General features: G+C 39.1%; 1 protein-coding gene across 9 annotated transcripts in view; it reads left to right on the forward strand.

Moving 5' to 3' along the window:
• Positions 1 to 22,804, forward strand: part of LMO7 (LIM domain 7) — a 131,064-nt gene extending 108,260 nt beyond the window's left edge. For 4 of the 9 annotated variants that reach the window (XM_055702134.1, XM_055702126.1, XM_055702132.1 and 1 more), the window contains 16 exons: positions 164 to 325; positions 1,720 to 1,904; positions 2,588 to 2,648; positions 3,760 to 3,816; positions 5,922 to 5,947; positions 6,249 to 6,353; positions 7,211 to 7,303; positions 8,673 to 9,073; positions 10,826 to 10,891; positions 11,188 to 11,253; positions 13,125 to 13,177; positions 14,796 to 15,015; positions 15,920 to 16,192; positions 17,592 to 17,700; positions 19,547 to 19,649; positions 22,065 to 22,804. In XM_055702134.1, the coding sequence (XP_055558109.1) occupies positions 164 to 325; positions 1,720 to 1,904; positions 2,588 to 2,648; positions 3,760 to 3,816; positions 5,922 to 5,947; positions 6,249 to 6,353; positions 7,211 to 7,303; positions 8,673 to 9,073; positions 10,826 to 10,891; positions 11,188 to 11,253; positions 13,125 to 13,177; positions 14,796 to 15,015; positions 15,920 to 16,192; positions 17,592 to 17,700; positions 19,547 to 19,649; positions 22,065 to 22,087 (2,003 nt within the window). In that variant the 3' untranslated portion in view covers positions 22,088 to 22,804. Of the gene's footprint in view, positions 1 to 163; positions 326 to 1,719; positions 1,905 to 2,587; positions 2,649 to 3,759; positions 3,817 to 3,969; positions 4,012 to 5,921; positions 5,948 to 6,248; positions 6,354 to 7,210; positions 7,304 to 8,672; positions 9,074 to 10,825; positions 10,892 to 11,187; positions 11,254 to 13,124; positions 13,178 to 14,795; positions 15,016 to 15,919; positions 16,193 to 17,591; positions 17,701 to 19,546; positions 19,650 to 22,064 lie in introns of all 9 variants that reach the window. The other 5 variants (XM_055702131.1, XM_055702133.1, XM_055702127.1 and 2 more) reach the window with 4 other exon arrangements.
• Positions 22,805 to 23,058: the final 254 nt, after the last annotated feature.

The following is a 23,058-nucleotide window of genomic DNA, read 5'->3' on the forward strand; positions in this document are numbered from 1 at the left end:
ACTGACCTTACATTACAGTGTCATAGATTGTTCTCAAAGATTTTTCTGAGTATCCATCACTTAAGTGTTTCTTTGAAGGATTCCCCCCTGACCTAGCAACAACTGTGGTAAAAAAATAATTGTGAACTGAGACACAATTGTATTTTTCTTCTGTTTTCTGCAGGTAGCCCTGCAGCACTTTGTCAGCTGCATGTAGATGATGAGATCATTGCTGTCAATGGCACAAAGGTTTCAGGTATGGACTATAGTCAGTGGGAAGAAGCCATCAGCAGAGCACTAGAAACTGGAAACCTACTCATGGATGTCAGACGATATGGAAAGAATGGTGAGTTGTTTTGTCGGGCAGATACAGTATGCTCTGTAAGGCAAATAAGCTTTGTCTCTGCTGTACCTGACAGCTGAGAGTCCTTATTACCCTTACAGTAGTAATATGTATCTAAGCTAAGTAGTTTGCTAGCATGTCTGTTGCATTTTAACACAACCTGGCTTTTTTTAACTACTTGTGCATTAGAAATGTGTTGACAAGCAAGTCTACAAAGTGTTGAACTACTGACCTCTCTCTTACGCTCTAGCCTGTTTCTGAGAGGATGGACAGGTAAAAAAGTATGCAACCACCACGCAAGGGAATATAACATTTTCTTTCCTGCCATACCACAAAAATGAAGAGGGGATGGTCTCTAGACGATAGTAACTTCTAGAGCCTCTCTCCTGCGATCAGCAGCTCCCTTTCTTCAGGGAAGGAGGATCTTGTGTTCCTTTCTTCAGGGAGTGCTTCAGGTGGCGTACGAGCTTGTGAGTGATGTAGTACCTTGTGCTATGCTTTGGGTATTGACCCAAATCTTGAGATGCTGCGCAGCCTCTCCAGAATGGTACTACCTGTTCTGGCTAGTGAGGCTTTTCATCCTGGCTGAAGGTCTTTTAGCATCTCTAGACTTGTCATGGGTTTAATGAGGATACCCTTTCAAAGTCCCAAAAGGATTTTTCCAGAGTTGGAAGTGTGACCAATGACTTCTTTCACAGTACAAATGCAAAACATTCTTCTAGTGGGAAGCTAGGTAGAATACACTGCCAGCAAGTGGGGAAAAAAGTAGTGGGGTGAGGAACAGACAGGAAACAAATCACTTCTACAGGGCCTAGCACGAACAAGGAGTGAGATTAGTGGAGAAGTCATCACTGAATAAATTTTAGGTAGTGGGAGGGGAGAAATGATGGGAGTGCAAGAGAAGTTTCTCATTTGTCTTCGCCTCATCATTTTTGCTAGTTTAGGTTAGACTGCCTTGCCCCCTGCCTTCTGTGCTTCTTGATGAGCATGGACATAAAAATGACACTTCCCTGGATAGCATATGAGTCAAACTGTACCTTGTGTGAGTAAAGTTGGAAGAATTTTCTCGATCCTTACTAATGCTAATGAAATAGTTTCCAATGAATACTAATTGCTCTGTAATGTTGAGCTACTGTAGCCCATGCTAGCAAAATATCTGGTAAACTTTTACCTGGCTTATGACTAACACTTGCATTTCTGGGGAAGGCGGTCTGCTCGTAAAAGCCCTTTTTCCTCTCTTCACAAATTCCACCTGATTTGTGTGTCTCCCTCTTCTGTTATGTGGTGGGTTGTGTGTGTGTTTGTGTGTGTTATTTTAATGTGTTTTCTCTAACTCTTGTTCTGTTCTTTGACATTACTGTCCACATTAATTTCTTGATCTTCCACATACCAAAAAGACTGGGGCAAAGACCAGCCTTCCCTGCCACATGTAAGACATAAAATCCTCAATCTCACCAGTATGGCTACCAACATTATAGGTACATCTGAAAATAAATGGATTGATGCAACTTCTGGAGAACACATTTCAAATGTTTCCACCATAACAACAAAAAGAGACTTCTCCAGCAGCCTTCAAAGTTCTGTGAGTATGTTTTTGAAGGGTTGTGGGATTTAGGGGGAGGAAGAAAGTAAAAAGTCTAAGACCTTGATGGGGGGAAGATGGAGAAAAGACCTTGGAAGTCTTGTTTTTATTTGTATTGCTTAAGGAGCATATAGGGTACTGCAAATACAGAGATGTAGTTACGTATGTGTTAAGCTAAATAAGGCATTTTAAAGACTTGCTACTGTCCATCCATGAGCAGACACTGCTAAGGGAGGAGTATTAAAATATGTGCAGAGTGCATTTGAACTAGAACATATAGAGCGTTTATCCTTTAGAAAAGACTTTTACCTCCATTATTCATGTAAATGAAAGTTGCAGCCCCAAAGAGCAAGCATATCTGTGCTTTCAAATTACTTGCAAATAACACCCTGCCTGCCGAGGAGCTGAAATAGCAAGATCGCAACTTCTGGCATTTTCTTGCAAACTGATGGTTGTGGGTTTTTTTTCCAGCCAGCAATTCACGGATGATTATTGATCCTCTCAAATGCCTGTTATCTTTTTGTCTTATAATATACTCAGGCAGTTTCAGATAGTTTTGTATCTTTCTGTGGAAAGTGTTCTGAAGTGTTCAGTGATACACAGTTCCTGTCAGGGAGACATGTAATTGGTTAAACTTCCACAAATCCAATGAACCCCAGCCCTTTTATTTTTCACTTTTTCAGGATAGAGAAACAAAAATGATAAATGGAATGCAAGGAGACCTTGGCTCTAATGAACAAAGAGGTAAACCACTACTGCTTTTCATCTGCTAATTGTGTGGGTTTGCAACAAGCGCTGACATTATACGTGTAATCATCACAAGCTTTATACAGCGGGCAAAGCAAGACCTTAATGAACTGAAAGCTAGGCAGGTATCAGAGATCTAGCTGCATCCAAACTGGGTGTAGTTTGCTTCCACAACATGCTAGGCAGTTGGAGAACTGACAACAGCGCAGTGACAAATCCCCACATCTCTGCATTAGCAGTTGTAAATTTATTGTGCGGTAGGGGTGAAAGAGAAGGGGAAGGGACACAATCTATTGTAATTGCTACTGCGTTGTGTAGAGACTGACTCAGTATGAGCATTGATTTATTTCACTGCTCAGGAAGAGTTTAAAAAGTATTGAACTCACCCCCCCCCCCCCCCCCCCCCCCCCCCCCCCGCCCTTTTCAGTTGTGAGGTTTTGGGGGTAGTTGTCATTTTTCTAATATTATTTTACTTTTATTCCTGGAGAATGCTATTAATAATACTGGTATGAACAATAATTACTTATGATGCTATGAACAGTTATAGCCTTACTTGATGACAGTGAGAGAAACCAGGTACGTATACTTTCTAATGGAACAATGATCCTTAAGTGGGAACTTGGTATTTCATTTTGTCTTGAATGCACATGGTGAATTGTATGAGTCCCGTCATGTCGTACTCCGTACCCCTCCTCCCCCCTGGGCCAAGAGATCAGTTGCCCTCTGGACATGCTTTTCTGATGACTTTAAATGATGATTAGGCACCTCAGTCCAATTTGGCATGTCAATTGAGGAGGCCTAAATTAGACGGAGAGAATCTGAGTCTGACACTTGTACTGTTGTTACAGTTGGACATTGTTAGTGATAAAATGAAATACTAATCAGTATATGATGTAACCTACTAAAAACTGTATTTGTTGTTACAAAAGATTAGATTTCCTTTGTGTTTCAGGGGCTTTTTGTTTTTTCTGAAATGGCATTGCTATAGATTGGGGGTCTAACAGAAGTTTCTTATCCAGTGGGGATAGTCATTAAAAAAAACCAACACAAAACCCACCAAAACCAGCACCTCATTGACTTGTTTGTATTCTTTGTATTTTTCAAATAGCGTCTGAACCTATTTCTTTGAAAAACTTAAAAAGACGGTCACAATTTTTTGAGCAAGGTAAACCAAAGAGCTAACATTTCATGTACTTCCATGAAATAGTTCCTGCTGCACACTCTTCCTAACAAGTCTGGTGCTGGGTACTATACCTCTTCAGCATTGTTTGTTGAAGTTACAGCGAAGCAACATAATTGATTTCCCTTCTTTCCCCAGGGTCATCAGGTTATTCTTACAATTCATGGGTCTACCTTTGTGGTAATGGGTCTTTGTGTGTTCTCTTATATCTATAGCTGTTAAAATCTCTTCTGTGTTGTTCGTACTTTTTTTTTCACTGGGTAGGAGTAAGAAGGATCGAGCACTCTGTTCAGGTTTGCTACTACCTACAAAACAAGAATAACATTGGATGTTCCAGCAGAGGCTTAGTGCAGACCTCGGAGCTGTTGATAAAATATTTAACTCTGGATTTGAATTTATCTTGAGTTGCAGCACTGTGCTTTCATCTAAATTGGTTGGAAAAAAAGGTAGCTACTGGCTTTCCACTATGTGGTGACTGTCACAAGATCCCAAGAAGACCTATATAAATTTTGAATTGAATATGTTAGCTTTTAAAGGCAAAACATTTTTGCCTCAACTTCGGTTTTGTAGGTTGCCTTTTGGTGTTTGCATGTCACAACTCACATACTTCCACTAATGTTGTATGTCTAACGCTGTCTTCAGACTATGTATGCCTTGCTGTTTTGCTGTAGCCTGAAAGAGTGAAGTCCTGGCCCACTGGAAGTTCAGTGTGAATTTTGGCAATTATTTCAGTGGAGCCAGAACTTTACCTTCAGTGGTGATGGCTTCTGTTTTTTTTCTAGAAGAGATATGTGAAGTGCCACAGCATATATCTGTGTTTGTGGTTCTGTTTGCTTTTGAATACTTCTGCTGCATTGTATCTGCAATATGGTGGTATTTTTGTTGGATTATTTTTTTTTAAGACTGGTTATGAAGTTTGGGTTTTATTTTAATAAATTTTACAGTAATATTTGAAGTATTTCAGTTGTGCTTGAGGGGGAGGAGAAGGGTGTATTTCTAGAGTGTATGCTCAGTACAGTTTTGTTCATTTTAAACTTTTGACACTTTAGCTTTACAATTATATAAAGATTCTTCTTTCTAAACATGTACAGGCCAGCATAAGCTTGCAAGGCAGAGAGAAGTGGAGAGCAAAGATAGGCGCTGTCTATGCCTCACTTCAGCATCTGCTGGTGCAGTTGCAGGAGATCAAGTCTGTCATATTGTCCCTGTGGCTGCTGCGATCTGATAATTACGACAAAATTGTGCATATATAGTTCGGATGCTAGCCTGTGACTCATTAGATGTCTTTTGTAACCTATTGTATTTGAATTTTCTCCACTTCATGTGGTCGTACTCTACAGAAAACTGTTGCAACTTGTTGCTTTTATGCACTTTTTATTTTTTAACTGAAATTTGGACAGCTAAGTGACAAGTACGCTGGCAACAAAGAAAAATAGTGATGATGCTTAGGAAAGGCATCTGTGCTTCTCCATGTTTTCTCAACTTTTAATGTATTGGCATAATATACATCGCTTATAGTCATCTTGGCACAGTCTAAGACCGAGCATGATGGCCTCAAATAGCATAAGGTTCGTAGTGAATGGTAACAAGCTCATCAAACTCAAGCGTGCTTTTGGGAGTAGGAAAAGAGGACAGTCAGAAAGGGGAAATATGTGGTTTTGCAGTAGAGAAGTTGCCTGTGGATGTCTGTTGCTCTTAATTCACATCAAGGGCAGTAGGTGAGTAGCTGCTCTACCCTGGAGCAGCGTTCTGGTGATTGGTCATGCTAAACAGTCGGGTTTCACAATAATAATAGGAGAGAGGTGTAGCAAAGAACCTCTATATTGCCACAGTGGGAGATGTACTGCTAATGCAAGCAATTGCTGATGGCACTTTTGAGCATGTAAAGCTTTTAAACAATTGCACACATTAGTTGAAAGCACCTAATGAATTCTGCCCTCAAGTAAGTTCAGTAGGGAAAATGCAAGCATGGCTTACAAAGGAAGCAAAAATTTGTCTGAAGCTCAGACTTTCCACATTTACACACGTCTTGCAATAGTGAATATGTATGGCTCTAATGATTTCTGTTTTTTGCCTTCAAAATCTCGCAGGAGGCCCAGAGCCTGCAATGCCTGATGTAAGTACTATTTACGAACTACTGATTAGTTGTATAACCCTGGTCTTTTCAAGAAGACCAAAGCTTTCTATTGCTTTTTATGCTTCTTTAAAATTGTGATCAAATCTGAGAGGACTAAGATTTTCTAATGCGCAATAGAATGGTTGCTTTCTGACCCTTTGAAGAAAAGACTAATTTAGGTCCTTGTCACTATAAAGCTGTAGTGTTTGTAATGGCTTTTATTTCCCACTTCAAAAAAATGTTTTTAAAGTGTTGATTACATGAAAGAAGATAATAATATTTCATTTCTGTGCTCTATTAGCTCCCAGTCCCATCCATTAGTGCTCCTACTCGTCGGGTTTGGGATCAAGAGGAAGAAAGAAAACGACAGGAAAAATGGCAAAAGGAGCAGGACCGTTTATTGCAGGTATAATTAATCTTCATAATCATAGGCTGGCAATCCCTTGGGTGCAGCAAATGTTACTGAAAGAAATTAACGTGTAACTTCTGCAATTCTTCTTACTGATGGCCTAAGAGGACTTTCACATACATTTGCTGGGCTGCACAATTACACACACTAGCAATTATTCAGCAAAAAGAGGACAATCAAACCCAGACTGTGTATTCACTACGTCCAAAATGCTCAGTCATTGCAAGGCTGGTATGCTTTTACTGGCAACAGATTTTAAGGAATAAGCAAAGACTTAAGGGCTGTAGTGTTCACTTTGGAATATGAGTTTTATTTTTCCCCCTTAAGAAAATTTCCTCTAGAATGAGTTTTTATCTTCAATCAGCGATACAGCCTTATAATCAGAAAGGGAGAAGGCAGCCAGTGCCTGCTTAGGTGTCTGCTAGCATCCTGTTGTTTAGCAATCGGCTAAACAGTTGGAATCAACCTGGTTCCCAGGTTGATATCACTTTATATTTACTGTATTAACGTGCCCAATTCCACTCCATCTTTCAAGAAGTACCTTAGATAGCTGATTTTTGTTCAAATGGAAACTAAACTGTAAAACGGGGAATATAAAAGACATGAAGTCAGTTGTTACAAGACTTAACATCTAATAATCTTGGATTCTCCAAAATTAGTTGCACAACTTTGGATTGTAGTTGAGCCAGGATTTCAGTCACTTATGGCAAACCTAATGTCCTGGTGGAGCTCAAGCATGTTTTTCCTATGCTGGTCTGTTAAAAAACACATTAAATACCAGAAGTACATTCTAATGCAAATAAAAACATACCATGTTTCTTATTTGTGTGTTTAACTTCAATCTAATGTGACAGGAGAAATACCAACGTGAACAAGAAAAACTGAGGGAAGAATGGCTGCGAGCTAAGCAAGAAGCAGAAAAAGAGAGCTCCAAGTATTTTGATGAGGTAGGCTATGAATATGGCGTCACCTTTGACTGTTTACTTTTTATGATGCCTTTTTTCTCTTATAGCAGATGCATCCAAGCAGGCAAATGATTTATTTTGCTATGTCATTTATCTTCTCATTTTGGAAAATAAATTGTATTGGTAGAAAGAGGTTGCAAAGATGGGAAGAACAGAGTAAATGAGATGTTTTGACTTTATTCCGTAAGGATTGGTTAGGTAACTAACACCAGAAACATGTCAGCAGAAAGTTTCAGCACGTATTAATTATTGTGACCAGAATGGAGTGTCACCTTGTATATACACCTTTGCGGTATATTTACCTCCTGATGCTACTTGTTGGAATTCTGCTTCAATACTTCATCATGAGGCATGTTCGTAAGTGCCTGGCTTGTTACTGGCAGCTGGTTCATCCCATGTCTAGTAAATCTGCATATCAAATAAACGTAGATTTGCTATCATATGTTTCAAAACATTGAATGTGTGTAGCTTCTGTAGATGCTGACTTTGAGGCTGTTGCTTATGGGAAGAGGAACAGGTTTTTTCCTGCGTATGGGAGGTGTCTGAGATATCTCTATTGCTATGCAAGTGCTGCTTCAGGCATCCTAGCTAGATCAGTTGTGTTTACACAGTCACAAGCAAGTAGATTGTAATTTAAGGCTTAGGACTTCAATAAGAAACCTCTTTGAGCTGTTAGAGGGCTTTGTCCGAGAATGTAAACCATTTCATATTTTTCCATCGTTAGAGGTTTGGATGGACCCATAAAAACGGTATTTGTTCTCTGCAACTAAAACATCTTTTGACCGCTGAAAGACCTTTTCTCATGTTTGAGAGAAGGGTCATAGAGTGGTAGGTCTGAAACTTGACTTTCAAACGGTAAGAGAATGGAGGAGGTTGGGGGGTTCACCCACATGAGGATTCATGTGAAATTCATTGGTCTGATGTGCATTTGCAGTGTATCTCTTTGTGTATACGTTCTTAGGTAGGTCTTGGGTTTCTAAGTCAAAACAGTAGGGAGAAATGCTGGGGGTATCATGGATGAGTTTGTTTTCTGTGGGCATTTAAGTGGGGATGGGATGCTTGAAATGTAAGTGATACTTTAGAAAGCAGAATGTTTCACATAGTTGTGGCCGCGCTGCCCATGGCGCTTGCTAAGGCTGCTGTGTGGAATGAAGTTCTTTCATTAGGAGAATGTGCTAGCAGTCACTCAAACCATGAAAACAAAGTATACCCTGGGTCTTGCATTGAAAGTGTTTGGGATGCTTTTTACACAGTCTTCCCTCAGAGTAAATGAACTTTTCTGAGTGAGAAACCTGTTCAAAAAATAGCTCCCTTCCCTAAAAGCATGATTTTTTTTTTTTCTTTGCTACAGGAGCAGAGTGTTCTAACCTTAAACACAACATCTGTCCCTGCATGGGCTCCATCTGCATCCAGCTGGAGAGCAAGCCCTGAAGGAAATACTTCTGAGGAGCCAGAAGGAGTTGGAGCAAGTGAGCTGGCAGCATGCTTACAGGGTGAGGAAGAAGGAAGGAGGAAGCTGCAGGAGGAGTGGAGGATCCAGGACGAAGCAGCCCTGCATTTTGAGCAAGAAAGGGAACTCCAGGAGCTGGAGCTTGAGAGACAACGTAAAGAGAGGGAGCAGCAGTATGCTGAGGAGCAGAGGCGGCGGGCAGAGATGGAGGAGCAGAGGCGGCGGGCAGAGATGGAGGAGGAGCAGAGGTGTCAGACTGAAAGGCAGAGGGAGGTGTTGGTGGAGATGCCTCAGTACCAAAGGTGTGCAGTTGTGATGGGATGTACTCTCTCTTGCTTTTGCATTAAAAATTCAAACAAATTTCTTCTGGGAGTGTGTATGTCCTGAATATGTAAGGGTATTCATTTAAGATTTGTACTGTAATCAGTCAGTGCAAGATACCACAGGATGGCCTTTCTTTCTAAAGGTAGAAGGATCAGGCATAAGACAAAGTCTTTCCCCATGAATCAAGTGCCCCTTAACCCACTTCAGCTAATTTTTTAAGTAGGAAGTGTAAATAAATAATTGCAGCCAAATTAAAGGTGACCTGAAACGCTTTTTGTGAAGATTTTGTAAGAATCCTGATTAAGGCTGTAAATTGAGAGCCAGTGGCTCAATATGCAAGGCCTTTCAGAGGAAATAATAAGTTAACTCTTTTCCAATAAATGCATGACTGATTTTCCAGACTCCTCTCTTTAGTTCGACAGTGCAGTAGTAAAGTTTAATTGCACTACTGGGTTAACTTGCTGATGAGGGGTATCATGGTGTATGAGCAAACAGATGCTGGCTTAAAAATATCATAGCCTGTTAGAAATACTCACTGTGGATATATTTATTCTAAAGCATGAAGTGGTTTCTTTCATTACCTTCTTTGGCAGCTTGGTTTAAAAAACCCAAACCAAAACCAAACAAAAATCCCAACTTTTACTTTACAAGTTCATGTTCTGGCCCAGAAGTTTTCAGACTATTACAGGCATCATGGGAGATTAATCTGTCTGAAACAAATTAAACCAGTAAGTTTTTCTTATTTCTTGTGCATTTAGCTTAGTGCCTTGTGTATTACTAGCCTTGCTGTTTCTCTTGAGGATTTTCCCCTGTTCGTAAGTAAGTAATAAGAGATGACTGAAGATAACGCATGGTATCAAGTTAAGTCTTAAAAGAGGAAAGTATGATTATAAAATTGCATATATTTGCAGGAGAGATTGCGAGACCTGGGGTTACTTTAGCTCATTGTAACTGACTGCTGCTTGAGATGCCTGCTGAGAAAAGCAGAGGCACAGTTGTTACAATGGCTAAACAGGTTCTTCTTGGCAGCTGAGCCAGAATATCTCTAGAGTTTTAATTTGCCCCTGTTGCAAGATAATAGGACTTTGTGCGGTAACTTATAAAGCTGCTCTAATGTCTGCATATCTAAATCCTTGATATGTGCTTTAATCCTAGGGGATTCCATTGCTTCTGAGGTTGCTGCCGAAAGATGTGTTTTGGTAAAGAAGGAAGGCTTTGCTTAATAGTAAAAGGAGAAAGTTTAGTGAAACTGGGGTTTAAAATATCTGGTGTTAAATGTTTGGTTTACGATGGTATCAGAAGGTGTGACTTGAAATCTGAAATGTTATACAAACATCTGTGAAGGCAGGATACTTGCTGCTAAGAGCACTGAGTTTGGGGACAGGCAACTGGAAGAGCTTTGTCTGTGGAAGTTAGAGTTTTTCTCTGTGGGTTATAAACTACACCTATACAATATTCTAGAATATACATGTAACTTTTAGAGAACTGCTATGTTTGGACAAAGCTTACCTCCTGGCTTTAAAATGGATAAGATAATCACTGTCATATAGTGCTAATGGTAAATTTTGCAGCATCTTAAAAAGTCTTCGGAGATTTTTTCGTGTATTTTCATATATCTAACATATCCAAAATTTCTCAGTTTCCTCTATGTATACTTACTGTTTGCTCAATTTCTAGAAAATGTTATTTTGTTTAATACGTATTTTCTTTTATCTGTATCTTGTTTCCAGACATTATGAGCGCTATGAAGTATCTAAAACAATAGAGGATCAAGCTGGCCATCCTCTCATTGACAGGTAAGAAATTGAATCAATAGGTAGGTTTTCAGCCTACTTCATAAGTATCAACCAATTTGACATGCTTACGTTTGGATTCCTTGTCACTTAACAAAACAATTTCAGGCAGTTTTTCTGACAGCCTTTCTTTTTCTGCCCTTTGTGTTTCTGGCTGTTAAAATGAAGTCTCCTTAGAATTTAACTGTTTGGGGTCCGTCCGTCCCCCCCGCCTTAAGGATCTGTTTTGAATATTTTTAGTAGGAACTACTATGGTTTCATTTTGTGTTTTTTTTGTTTTGTTTTGTTTTTTTCTCAAGGCATTATGAGCGTTATGAAGTTTCTAAAACCATTGAGGAGCAACCTGGCCAGTCATTTGCTGACAGGTACGTGTGATACTGAATCTCGCTGTAGACTGTAACGTCACTGTTTGTGTCAGAAAGCTTTGAAACTTCCAATAAGCTTTAGCCATGGCAGTTAAGTGAATACTTCGTATATGCTGCTGTGTTTTGCAGTGTTTATGGCATGTTTTCATGTTGAGAAAAAAAGCAGCTAAACTTTTGGCAAATTATATGCTATGCTGTAAACAACAGTTAGTCAGGCAGTAGGGTTTTACTGGGAGAAGCAGAACTGTAAGGAAGTAAATATGTGGGTGGTACTGGTTTTATTTGGCTGGAAGACAATTTCAAATAATATTGTGGTTGTGTCATAACGTGCCACACAAACTAAGGTGCAGTCATCCCAGTCAGGATTGTGCAACTTGAGAGTAAACAGGGAGGGAGGAGAGAGACAGCAGCAGCGTATATATCAGGAAGGTATTAGATGTGCCGCTTGTTTAAGTTATGCTCTCTTACCTTGGCTACTTTCTGTCTTGTGTTGCTTGGTGGTTTGTTTGTTGTACTGTTTTGGTTTTGTTTTGTTTTTATTTCAGTAGAGTATATTAACCACTGCAGGTTTGGGCTTCTTGAATAGATAGCTTTTTCTTCTCCCTTTTAATAACTGGGCTATGGTTAAAAAAATGCTGAAGTTACTTAAATCCAGAACTGTTTTATCAAGTCTTTGTCTTAGATGGCATCCCACACTAGTTCTAAAAGATCACCTCTGCTGTATATACTTAATCAGTTCTTACAGCTGGAGTGAGCATACCCTTTTTTATATGAAGAGGAACCCCAAAATTCACAGGGTACTACTAATGGAAGATCTAAATCTAACTTCAGAAGATGCCTGCACTAAATAGATACATCTTGGATATATGTGTGAGGAAGACACTTGGGTGCTAAAAGCATCCCAGGCGAGGCTGACCTGCTCTTTGGAGTTCGTTTTTACCACAAGCGGTTGTGAAATTGTTGCATCTTCTCAAACAGAATAAAATAAATAGGTCTGCACCACAGGATGGACAATCGGAACTTGGGGGAGCAAGAAAAGTGACACAGTTTTATGCATCGTTTATTTATAGACAAAGGACAAGAGTCCCACAAAACACTGTTACGCAGCCAGTACTCTAAGTGTAAACACATTAACGTAGCAGCTTTGAGTTGTGACCCAGTAAAGGATTTCTGTTCACTTCTGAGGTATTTTAAACTAAGAAACTGCATTTATTACTTGAGACTAATAACACAGCACAGAGGTGTTACTGAAGCTCCAGTTTGGTACTGTCAGAAAACCAGCTTTTTGCTGCTTGTCTGCCTGTATACTGAATGACGTATCTTGTCTAAAACTCATTAAAAATTATGGGTTTTTTTTAATCAGTGATTGATAAAATTCCAGGGAACTATCTGCATGCAGTGTTTGAGCAGGTGTTTTGCTTACAATCTAGTAATGGTGCTGAAGTATGATTTAGTTTTCTCAGGATGTTAACTCATTTATAAACCTGCTTTGAAAGTTATCACTTCTTTAACTGTCTGACTGTAGTCTTCACAAAGCTTCCAGAGAGGAGGACTTTGTTTTTTACATGTTTTTGTTGAAGCAAATACAATGATTGGTCCCTTATACCTGAAGCACTGGGAACTTTCAGTACATAATTTTAACTTTTAATCAGCGATCACCTATTGACATTTAAACATTGGCATCTTTTTCTCCCCTTAATATCCTGTTGGTCTTGGTTTGGGTGTTTTTGCCTCTTGCTTTAAGTTCAGCATTAGTTGTTGATGGGAGGGATGGTGAAAAAAGGGGTTGTGTATCTTCTCTGCAATGATAAGATCTTTGTCTGTGATGAGGTCTCCTAGTTGAGATAGAGAAATGTTTTCTATATCCTTAGGAATAAGTCCAAGTCAAGTTCAGAACTGAATGAATTCAACACAATCAGAAATGGTAAGTACTGTTTAGTTTTCATTATTTTGAAAATGTATTTTCTTGAAAAAAGGTGTGTTGGATGTGGTTATCCTAAGAAAATTAATTGTCAAAGTGCTTTTTGATAGCTGCAGTGTAGTTCAAAGTCATACCATGCTACAGCTTAATGAAGTTTCAACAGCAAGAGGAAATTCGTACAGTCAGTGTCTTGCTGGATTAACTGCTCCCTTGAAGACTGTAGCAGTGATTACAAATGGATCTTGGGTGCCTAAATTTTAGATGTCTGATACTTATATGAGAATAAACCAGTTGTGTAGATATATCATTGAAGATGTGGGTTCTTTTGATATGACTCTGTCAATAAAAAAAGCTGTTCATACCAAGATGGTAATGTATTTGATACAACTGTTTGCTCTTTGTAACTACTGTTAAGAGTAACACAGCTAGAAGTCAGTGCTTGATACTGTCGCAGTGGCTTGTTTTCTGGACTCTAGTTCGTTGCTGCCTTTGAGTTGTCCTTCAGTTACCTTCCTGTGTCTTGAAAGGAATGTGTATAAAGCAAACAAACCAACCAGATGGTCATAATTATGTTACAGTAAAAAATGACTGAAAGCTATTCTTGTGTCTAAAACATGGTTGAAAAAAAAGTAATTGCAAGTAATCATAGAGAGGTAAATGGTGTATTAGAGGATATGTTGCAGATTGACAACATTGCTTTCACACATTAAAACTTGATCATTGGAACTCATAAAATATTGTGGAAGTTGACTCACTTATAATGGCAATCTACAGCAATAAAACCAAGAGCAAATCTATAGTCAGAGCAGTATTTAAAAGGGTTGAATTTTAAATTGAATGACTTCTTGCAGAGTAATTTTCTTTATTAGTCTTACTGTAAAGAAGTTACCAGATCTAGGAAATAAAGAAAAAATTGTTGCCTTCTAGCATGTCAACACATTGAAGAAAGATGGCTTGTTTCTTTCCCCTTCCAAAATCTCAAAGGCCATCTATACCATAAATGTAATTTCAACTGAGTAGTTAACACAACATACAAATTACAAAGAAACTGTGTAAGATTTCCCTGTCTGTCTCCCCCCATATACATAGATACTTGTCTAAAACAAGATAAAGCAATGTGCTTAGTGCCTTGAATAAAGAAAAAAATATCTTGAGAACAGGGACAACATACAGGAAAACAGGATATGAACTCTTAAAGGGAGAGAAGGTATCCCACCGTTCAATGATATATTCTATACATACTTCAGTTTGTATTGGAGGAAGTCTCCATACTGTGGCACTAAAAGAGATCATGCTCTTTTAAAAATACATGTATGTGTGTGCATACATACGCACACACAAATGGATAGGCATATACACTTAGAAAGTGAAGGAAAATGCCTGCTTGTATTGAACTTAACATAAAGGACCACATAATGGAAATACGATTTTAAAAAGTGTAATCATAATGATATATTGGCAGGTTTGATACTGGTCACCTGTCCATAAAAAGGAACGGGAGAAACTTGTGAATGTGGTGATGAATGACTGCTTTGGAGTTACAGCCAGAGCACTGAATCTGTGATAACTGCCTTTGTGCCTTAAGGTATCTGGCTGAAATCTGTGCATTTTGTCCAAACAGGTACCCAGAGCAAGTACTCAGAGAGGTCCTGGAACACGGGCGAGTCACAGAAGAAGCCTCAGAAGGAGCAAAACCTGTCTGCAGCAGAGTTGGAAAGACAGCAAATCCTTCAGGAAATGAGAAAGAAAACATCTCTACACACGGACAGCAGCTGGATTAGGCAGCGCAGTTCCAGTATACATAAGGAGCCTATAAGTCTGTACAGCAGTAGTATGAGGAGGTAGGAATTGCGTTAAAAATAAACTTTGTCTCTCATCAGGTAATATTGTTTAGTGATTCTAAACCTCAGCTTGTATTACAGAGCACAGAAATGAAATGAGTCTGTGAAATGCTGTAAGCTAAACTGCATAGCAGCACAAATAGAAGAAAGTAGCTGTATTACAGCTGGAATTAAACTTTTTTTTGCGAGTAAAGAATATGGATGTGACCTGTAAATAACTCAGCTGCTTATTTCTTGGTTGGTGTACCAGCAATGGAAATCAATAATGTGCTCTGTCATTGACAGATGTGCTTAAGAATTTCAGCATGACAATTTATTGTGGAAACTAATTATTATGGCTAAGGAGTATACCTCTTTTTACGTAGAAACGTCAGAAAGTCTGGAGTTTGTTTCTTGCTTTAAGTAATGTATGTATGTTAGATTTGTCACTTAGGAAACAGTCATCAGTCAGAAGAGTGGCTGTTGGGCCAACACCTTGTACCTAGATGATACTGTCCAGCTTGGATGGATTGTTATTTTCAATCTGTTATCCCTTGGAGAAAACAAAAACAAATGTGGTGTCTGAGGTCCGTTTCCCTACAGTGGATTTTGATATGGTTCACCCTGATAAGGCTGCAGTGAAGAGTGTTTTGCCTTTATTCTGTAGTGATTAAGTCCCACCTCTCTTTTTGCTTCACCTGCTTTTTCCCGTGAGACTGAGATTGGACACAAAGGATAATTTTCTGCTCAAACATTTTAAATCGGTGTGTGAAGAATATTTCTCAGTGTCATCAGACAAGCATGTTTATGCTAGAAAATCTTAAAAATGCTAGGATAATGATTTTTCTTTTTAAAAAAATCAGAATATAGCTCTTCTTCTCTAGCTGTACTGCTATTTACATTTTTATGTGTACCTTTGTTACAGAGGGGAGTCTTTGGACAATCTTGATTCTTCAAGAACAAGCTCATGGAGGCACCACACATGGCTGAACCAGTCTGCCTCCTCTTCATCTTTGTCCTCTAGTCAAGATTTCAGTCGCCCGGTGTCCACTTCAAACCGAGCCTACATGTGCACTCCTTCCTCCAGCAAAGCACCTCCTGCAGGCACCTCTGCAAGAGCCCCCTCTGTGTCCCAGGCAGCCCCCCGAGCTCAGTCTCCCCTCTCTGCTTCCCAGCCAGGGTCCCAGACACGCAGCAGGTGAGTGAGCGGTGCCCTTCTGCTGGGAAGGTATAAATGCTGGGCTGCCCTGAAGAGAGCAGACTGTGTGTATGGTGGTCCACAGCAGCGTTCTTGCCCATAACATTGATAAACAAGTCTGAAAACTACCTGGACTTAGTTTTCTGGCTGGATGGGGCGGTGGAAGTAAGGGCTGTTATTACCCCCCTGCTCCAGTCCTTCAGAAAATTCCCCAGGTTTGTCATCACTGCTTGACATTGGGTTAAAAAAAAAAAACACACCGGAGGAACTGGAATAATAAATCTCCAGTCTCCAAGCTGTATGTTGGTTACCAAAATGATTAGCAAAAGCATACTCCAGATGGCATTTCTGACATTTATTTTCTTAGGTTTGTTTTAACAAAAGATTCCTGAAACCCACGCTTTATGGCCCTCATCTTGGTCTTTCCTCCCCCCTTCCTGGCATGTGGTCAATATCATCTCGAGGAGCGCTCAGGAATGCTCATAACCCATGACCCTGGGGAACTGCAGAGTAGGATGTTGGTTTAAATCTAGGAGGAGAAAGCAAAAATTGCAACATATTTTGAAACAAAAATGGAATTCACTTGTGGTAGGGTAGATAACTGCTACTTTATGTACTTGAAACGTTTTAAAAATACCTTGGGGTAAGGCTATAGAGAATCATCCCCACACAATTCCACGTGTTATATATAACAACAGTGTGAACATTGCTTCACTAGCTCTTATGCTTTCAGACACTTTGTGATAAATTGAACCTGTTTTTTTCTTTTTAGTTTTCTTTTTTTTCCCTCCCAAAGCTAGGTTCCTACATTCTTTATAGTGTACAAAAATTACCTTTTTAACCATGTTTACTTATCTTGTTCCCGCTTCCATTTGCTAACATCTTGGCAGATCTATAGAAACTGACCTCTGTATGGATTATGTTCAGAGTTAGCATAATATTATAGGCCCAGGAGTAGCCTTCTGTTACCTAACGAGGTGCAGATGGTGGGACTTGGCAGGGCTGCTTGCTAAAACGTAGCCTTCAGGATAATTCCCCACAAATAAGAAATAAGGCAGCAGCACAAAACCTGTGGTCTTACTCTCCAAACTTAATAACATAATTTTTATGTTTATTTGTAAAAGGTATTTTATACAAAGAAATATCTCCCAAGAAAGTGACAGAATTTCTCCATTTGTTCCTGTGTAACTTTGATTTAAATTATAACACTTCAGCTTTACTTAGCTTTCAGATTTACTGCAAATGATATTTAATTTTCAGTTTATTTTCCCCAGGCTGCCTAATAGTACACTTTTACACCAGTGTGGTTTTGTTTCTAATCTCAAAAAGTCTTTGATAACTTTTCTTTGTCTTTTAAACCTTTTCAAACTGGTTTTAAGGATTTTCATTCTATATTTAGGTCAGTCAGTGGGAAGAAAATCTGTTCATACTGTAATAACGTTCTGGGCAAAGGAGCAGCCATGATCATTGAGTCTCTTGGTCTTTGTTATCATTTACATTGCTTTAAGGTGAGAGATGGGAGTAACATCTTGAAGGAACAGGAACTAATCAGAAGCACGCATGGCTACTCGGTGTTATGCTCACAGGGGCTCTACTAATCACCTGCTTTGCCTTCTACTCTTTTGACAGCGTGGCGCATGCATATTTCCATGAGGCAGTCGTCTCTGCAGGCATTTAGCCCTTAACTCTAGAAGTATTTGTTAAATGCTAGAGCTAACCAGTAGGGCTTTGACAAATAAGATGGTGATGTTGACTGTGAGATCAAAGTTCTTCCTTCTTCGAATAGGCAGCAAAAAAAAATCAGAAGGGGCTGAGCCACTTCTCCCAGAAACCTTAAAACCAAAAAAACCCCACCCTAAATAAAAACAACCTAACCCCCCCCCCCCCCCCAAAAAAAAAAAAAAAAAAAAAAAAAACCCAAACAAAAAAAACCCTCAGCCTGGACCCTGGCAATTGAACGTTTAAGGTGGCCCATCATTTCTAAGCTAATCCTAGCATAGTGTTCACATGGTGTTTTCCAGGCAAAGGCGTGCTGGCAGCGTTCAGCCTGGCGGGATAGAACCCAGCACCAAAAGGAAGCTGTTTAGTGCCACTCGACCCTGGACAGAAGCTGGTATATCAGCTCATGCTTAGCGCTGAGGCATAGTTACATGATTTGTAGTCAGCTCGGGGCATACGCAAAGCTGAAAGAAGAAATGCCTGCCTGCAAAAGATGTAAAAGCACTTCTAGTTCCCCTACTCTAGGACCAGATGATAAATTAGACTCTGATTTGGAGGTGCTGTGGCACCCCTCTGCTCTTACTCTACCTTGTGTTGGATGGAGGCATGGCTTTAAGAAAGAGACTTGGGTGTCTGGTTCAGAACACTTGTCTTCTGTGCCCATCTCAAAGGCATCACCCAGAAAACTACAAGGGATTGACTCAAAATTTCCCCTGATCCTGCCTGCCTGAGCAGAAGGGACAGGTGTAATCCATGGGGGTGCGTTGTCACTCCCTTTATGCAGAGTGTATTCTGTACAAGGGAGTCCACCCATAGCTCCTAACCTACATAAGAAAATACCGAATCTCTGTGTTTCAAATCTCTGGAGATTAATGAGCTGTTGAACAGAGTGCCAATCTGCCAAATCTAAAAGATTCATTACTCATGTAAGCAAGCAGGCAAACTGTCTGTCCTTCTGTAGTCAGCTGAGTACTTAGCTTCATAAATTCATAAGGAGTGTGCTATGGTTTGGGTTACATTCCTTCCAGAGGTAGTTCATATTCATAGCAAAGACTTGTTCAGCCACCATAGTGAAATAGTTTATTGTTAGTATGAGAGCTGTCAAGCCCCTTATTTGTGTGTTTATCAAAAAAAAAAAAATTAAATTGGCCCCTTCTCTCCAAATAAGAACTCATTTCTGTGATGCAAGCCCAGGAAGTCAGGGGTGTTTGAGCATTTGCTGCTCTGAGTGCCAAAGGGCTGAGGATACCAGCAGTGTATAGTGCCACATGGAAATCTGCAAGCAGCCCACCCAGGTGTTCTGTGCCAAAATTGCTGTTGCCATCTAGACAACAATTTTTTTTTGTGTCGAGCCAGTCTTAGTTTTCAGAGAAAATTAGATTTAATGAACTAATCTCTAAAAAGTCTGCTTTATGTTTGCTTAGTTGGTGTATCTGCTATTCGTTGTCCAGTCGTCGCCTTAAAATACTTTCTCAGGGTTAGTTGCGTTTTGATCTACTAATTGTTACGCATTTGCTGCTAGTGGCTGTGGGTTTATCGTTCAAGCTTTGTTGAGCTTAATCCAAGCTGCTTTTGAACAGCTTTCTCATTTCTTAATATTTTGTAAGGAGTTCTAATTACTCATCTATCATGCAGTGTGTTTCCTGTGGATGTGACCTCGGGGGATCCCGCTCTGGAGCTGAAGTTCGGATCCGAAACAACAAACTCTTCTGCAACGACTGCTATATCAGATTTAAAAGTAAGGCAATCCACCTGCGGTGTGCGTGACAGTAGTTCTTGCCTGTGCTGTACAGCCTCAAGTGTTTGCACGGCTGAGCCACTCGATAGCTTTCATATTTAGCTTTAAGTTGGTATGTTAGTGAATAGGTTCGGCAAGGTTTGATTGCCAGTTTCTGCCCCTCATAGGGTAGTCAGTCATTCCTGACTTGTAACTTGCTGGTAGCTGATTTTACCACCTTGTTATTAAGCAGCTTCAAGCAGACAATGTGGTATAGTCATCCTGCTTTCTTCATAGATCTGAGAGAGTGTTGTCAAGGAGTTGTCAGTTGCTGAACAGGCTTGTCTTGATAACAGAGAAGTCTTTTTGAAAAATTGTTTACATTTTTGAAAAACGTGATCTGAATATATATATTTAATTCAATCCTAATGCATACCTGGGAAGCTGTTAGTTTATCCTGTGCAGGTGGCACAAATGCTGGTTTCTATTTGCGATGCTATTATTATTTGAATTATAGGTCTGTGATTGGTTATTCATTTAGGTACAAGTTCAGGAGGAATTGATTTACTTACAGATCTTAATTAAAAGGTGCAGTATAATTTTTTTCCTTTATTATGGTTTGCAGAATTCTGATTTACTGGAGCATGATATTAAGGCTTTGAATAATGGTGTTGAGGGTTTTTTCCTGCTGTCATAGATGATGGTAGACAACCTCCTAATTTTGACAAGTCTTGAGAGTTTTGTATGGCTCTATTTTTATGTAGCAAATATGGAATTCTCTAGAATGATAAAATTCAGCTAAGGGAAAGCATCTCTGAATTAATTCCTGGGAAACATGTCCACATTTCTTCATGAGCCCGGCACATTTTTCTCATGGTGGACCAGAAGGCAGTGAAGGGAACAGGATACCTATGCTGCAATACTTGAGCAGGACTTGGGCATCTGCTGGCTGACAAGCCTAGCTCAGAAAGAGAAGCTCTGCATCTGATGCTGTTGCTGTTTTCAGGATATTTTTTTTGCTTCCAGGAAGAGGAGAAGCTGCCTGCACCACAGAAATGATTGTGTGGTGCCCCAGCTAAAACCAGAAAAAAACCCACCTCTCCTTGACACTAACAGTGCATTCAGAGAGGCTAATGTTAGGTGCAAGGATGCCACTATGATCAGTGGAAGGAGGAAGAGAATCGCCACCTTCCATCGAGGGGTGATCCAGAGCACTGGGTCATATGTCTCTGAGCTAGTGTTCGGAGAATTTATCTCCTTGTTGATGACAAGACTACATCAAAGTGACAGTGTTCCTATTTCAAGCACCCAGATGTGTGGGAGATTCAGTCTGGAGCCTGTTCATGTTATTTTATCTTTTCTTCTGGGGGCAAAATTGCTGGGTGAGTTGGATAAGTTGGGTACTGGGAAAAAAAACCAAAACAACCAATAAAACCTGTTTTTATTACTCCCTGCCAAGACAGTACTCAGGAATTTGGTGATGGAAGTAACAAAAAATTTTATCACGGATGAATTGCTATTTAGTCTTGACATTACAACCCATAAAGTCACAGCAGTGCCTTTCAGAAGCAGAGCTGATCTGTGAGGAAACGGTTCGATTCCCTTCCCTTCAGACTGCATCTACTTGGGCCAATGGGCACCTCAAAACATAATTGTATGAGATATGAGTAAATCAGGAACTGTAAGAATTTGTGGGTACAAAACAAAATATTTGAATTAGTGATTGGTAATTGAAATTAGCTATTTGAATAATACAAAAAACAACTATGTTATTACCACAGTGAAAATATACTGACAACACAGCACTGGTGTGTGATGCAGATTACTTTGCAGTTGGCATTTGACATCAGCCTGGCTAATTATTTGTTAGTTTCAAACAGGAACATATTGGCTAAAAGGTTTCATAAACTGTAGGATTATTAATATTTACGTTGTAATTTTATGATATTTTTGCACATTTTTATGTTAATTGTGTGGTTTAAACCTGGGACATTGTAGCAAAACACCAGTGTATGGGCAGATGCCCACAAATATATGCAGAGAGGGGATAAAAAAGTTCTTTTTTTAAAATACTGATAGAGTTATTTAACAGATTTTGATTTGATTATTGAAGGGTAAATTTAGAAAAATTGTCACCCTGTCTCTATGCTGATACTAAAAATAATTCTTAAAAACTTGGTAAGGTGCATGTTCTGTGGAGTATTACTTGGCCTGAAATACTTGCAGTGCTATAATTGGATTAAACGTAAATTTGTATTGTTCACAAAATCTGGATTGCTAAATTCAGAATGTATGCCTTAGTTTGTGTTACCATTTTCAATAGGTATTGGAAATACTGTTGTCTGACTATTTATAACTTCGAAATTTTAATTTCTCTCACTAAGATTCTTCAGTAGCTAGGCTTTAATTACAATTTCTTCTGTCTCTCTCTAATAGCTGGACAACCAACCTCCATGTGAAGCAAATGAAGATATGAAACCACTGTTGCAGATAAAAGAAGAGGTGATTGCTGCTGATGTAGATCTATAAATATATATATTGTGTGTATGTGTGTTTTTCCTAAGAGTAACTCTCGCTTATCTAGTCTTCATAGCAATGCATCGTATTCTTCATATAACTATTTTTATTTATAAGAAAGTAATTGCAGTAAGGAAATATCTGGGGAAAATGCTTTAACTTTTTCAGCTTCAAGTACTGAGAGCACAAGGGAGAATAAGTATATTTTCAGTAATAACTTCAAAATATTTTTGAGGCTTATAATCAACTAGTTGACTTTCCAATGGTATATGAAGAGGGTATTTTGTTTCTAAGCTCTTGAAATGAGTGTTAGAGAAATAGCTAATATAAATATATATTTGCAATTACTGTCTTTATTTTTGACATATACTGGAAGTGAATTCTCTAGGTTAATATGAAGCTGCATTTAAATACACACAAATGTGTTTGCTTTCCGTATGCTGGTTTCTAAAATTATGTGCTTTTTTGAAACTTAAATACAAAGAATAATCCCTTTGCTCAGTGGTGTTGGCATAATATTCTGTGGAATACATTTAAGGGGAAGAGTTCTCTTTTCCCATTTGGAAAATGTAACTATCACTTTTTCTTCCACAAAATATGTGGAGAATGGTTATTGAACTACAGTACATTTGTAAATAAAATTTCTGATGTTGCATTTAGTAGAAGTTTGTTTTCTTTCTCTCCAGTTAAATGTGTCTAAGATGATTTGCTGAAATACAGAATTTTGAATTTCATCTTGGGAAAACAGTTTTTGTGACAGGATTAAGATGTCCACCTAAATATGTACAAGAGCAAAGTTCTTGCTTTTCTCTTCCCTTACAGTAGACGTCAAATTCTGTATATAGTTCTTCTGTCAAGCTCCTCATGCTCTTTCCCTTCAGCATTTAATCCAAGTGGCAAGACTCTTTCTTTG

This window comes from Falco cherrug, chromosome 2 (genome assembly GCF_023634085.1).
Source record: "Falco cherrug isolate bFalChe1 chromosome 2, bFalChe1.pri, whole genome shotgun sequence".
NCBI classification, from domain to species: domain Eukaryota; kingdom Metazoa; phylum Chordata; class Aves; order Falconiformes; family Falconidae; genus Falco; species Falco cherrug.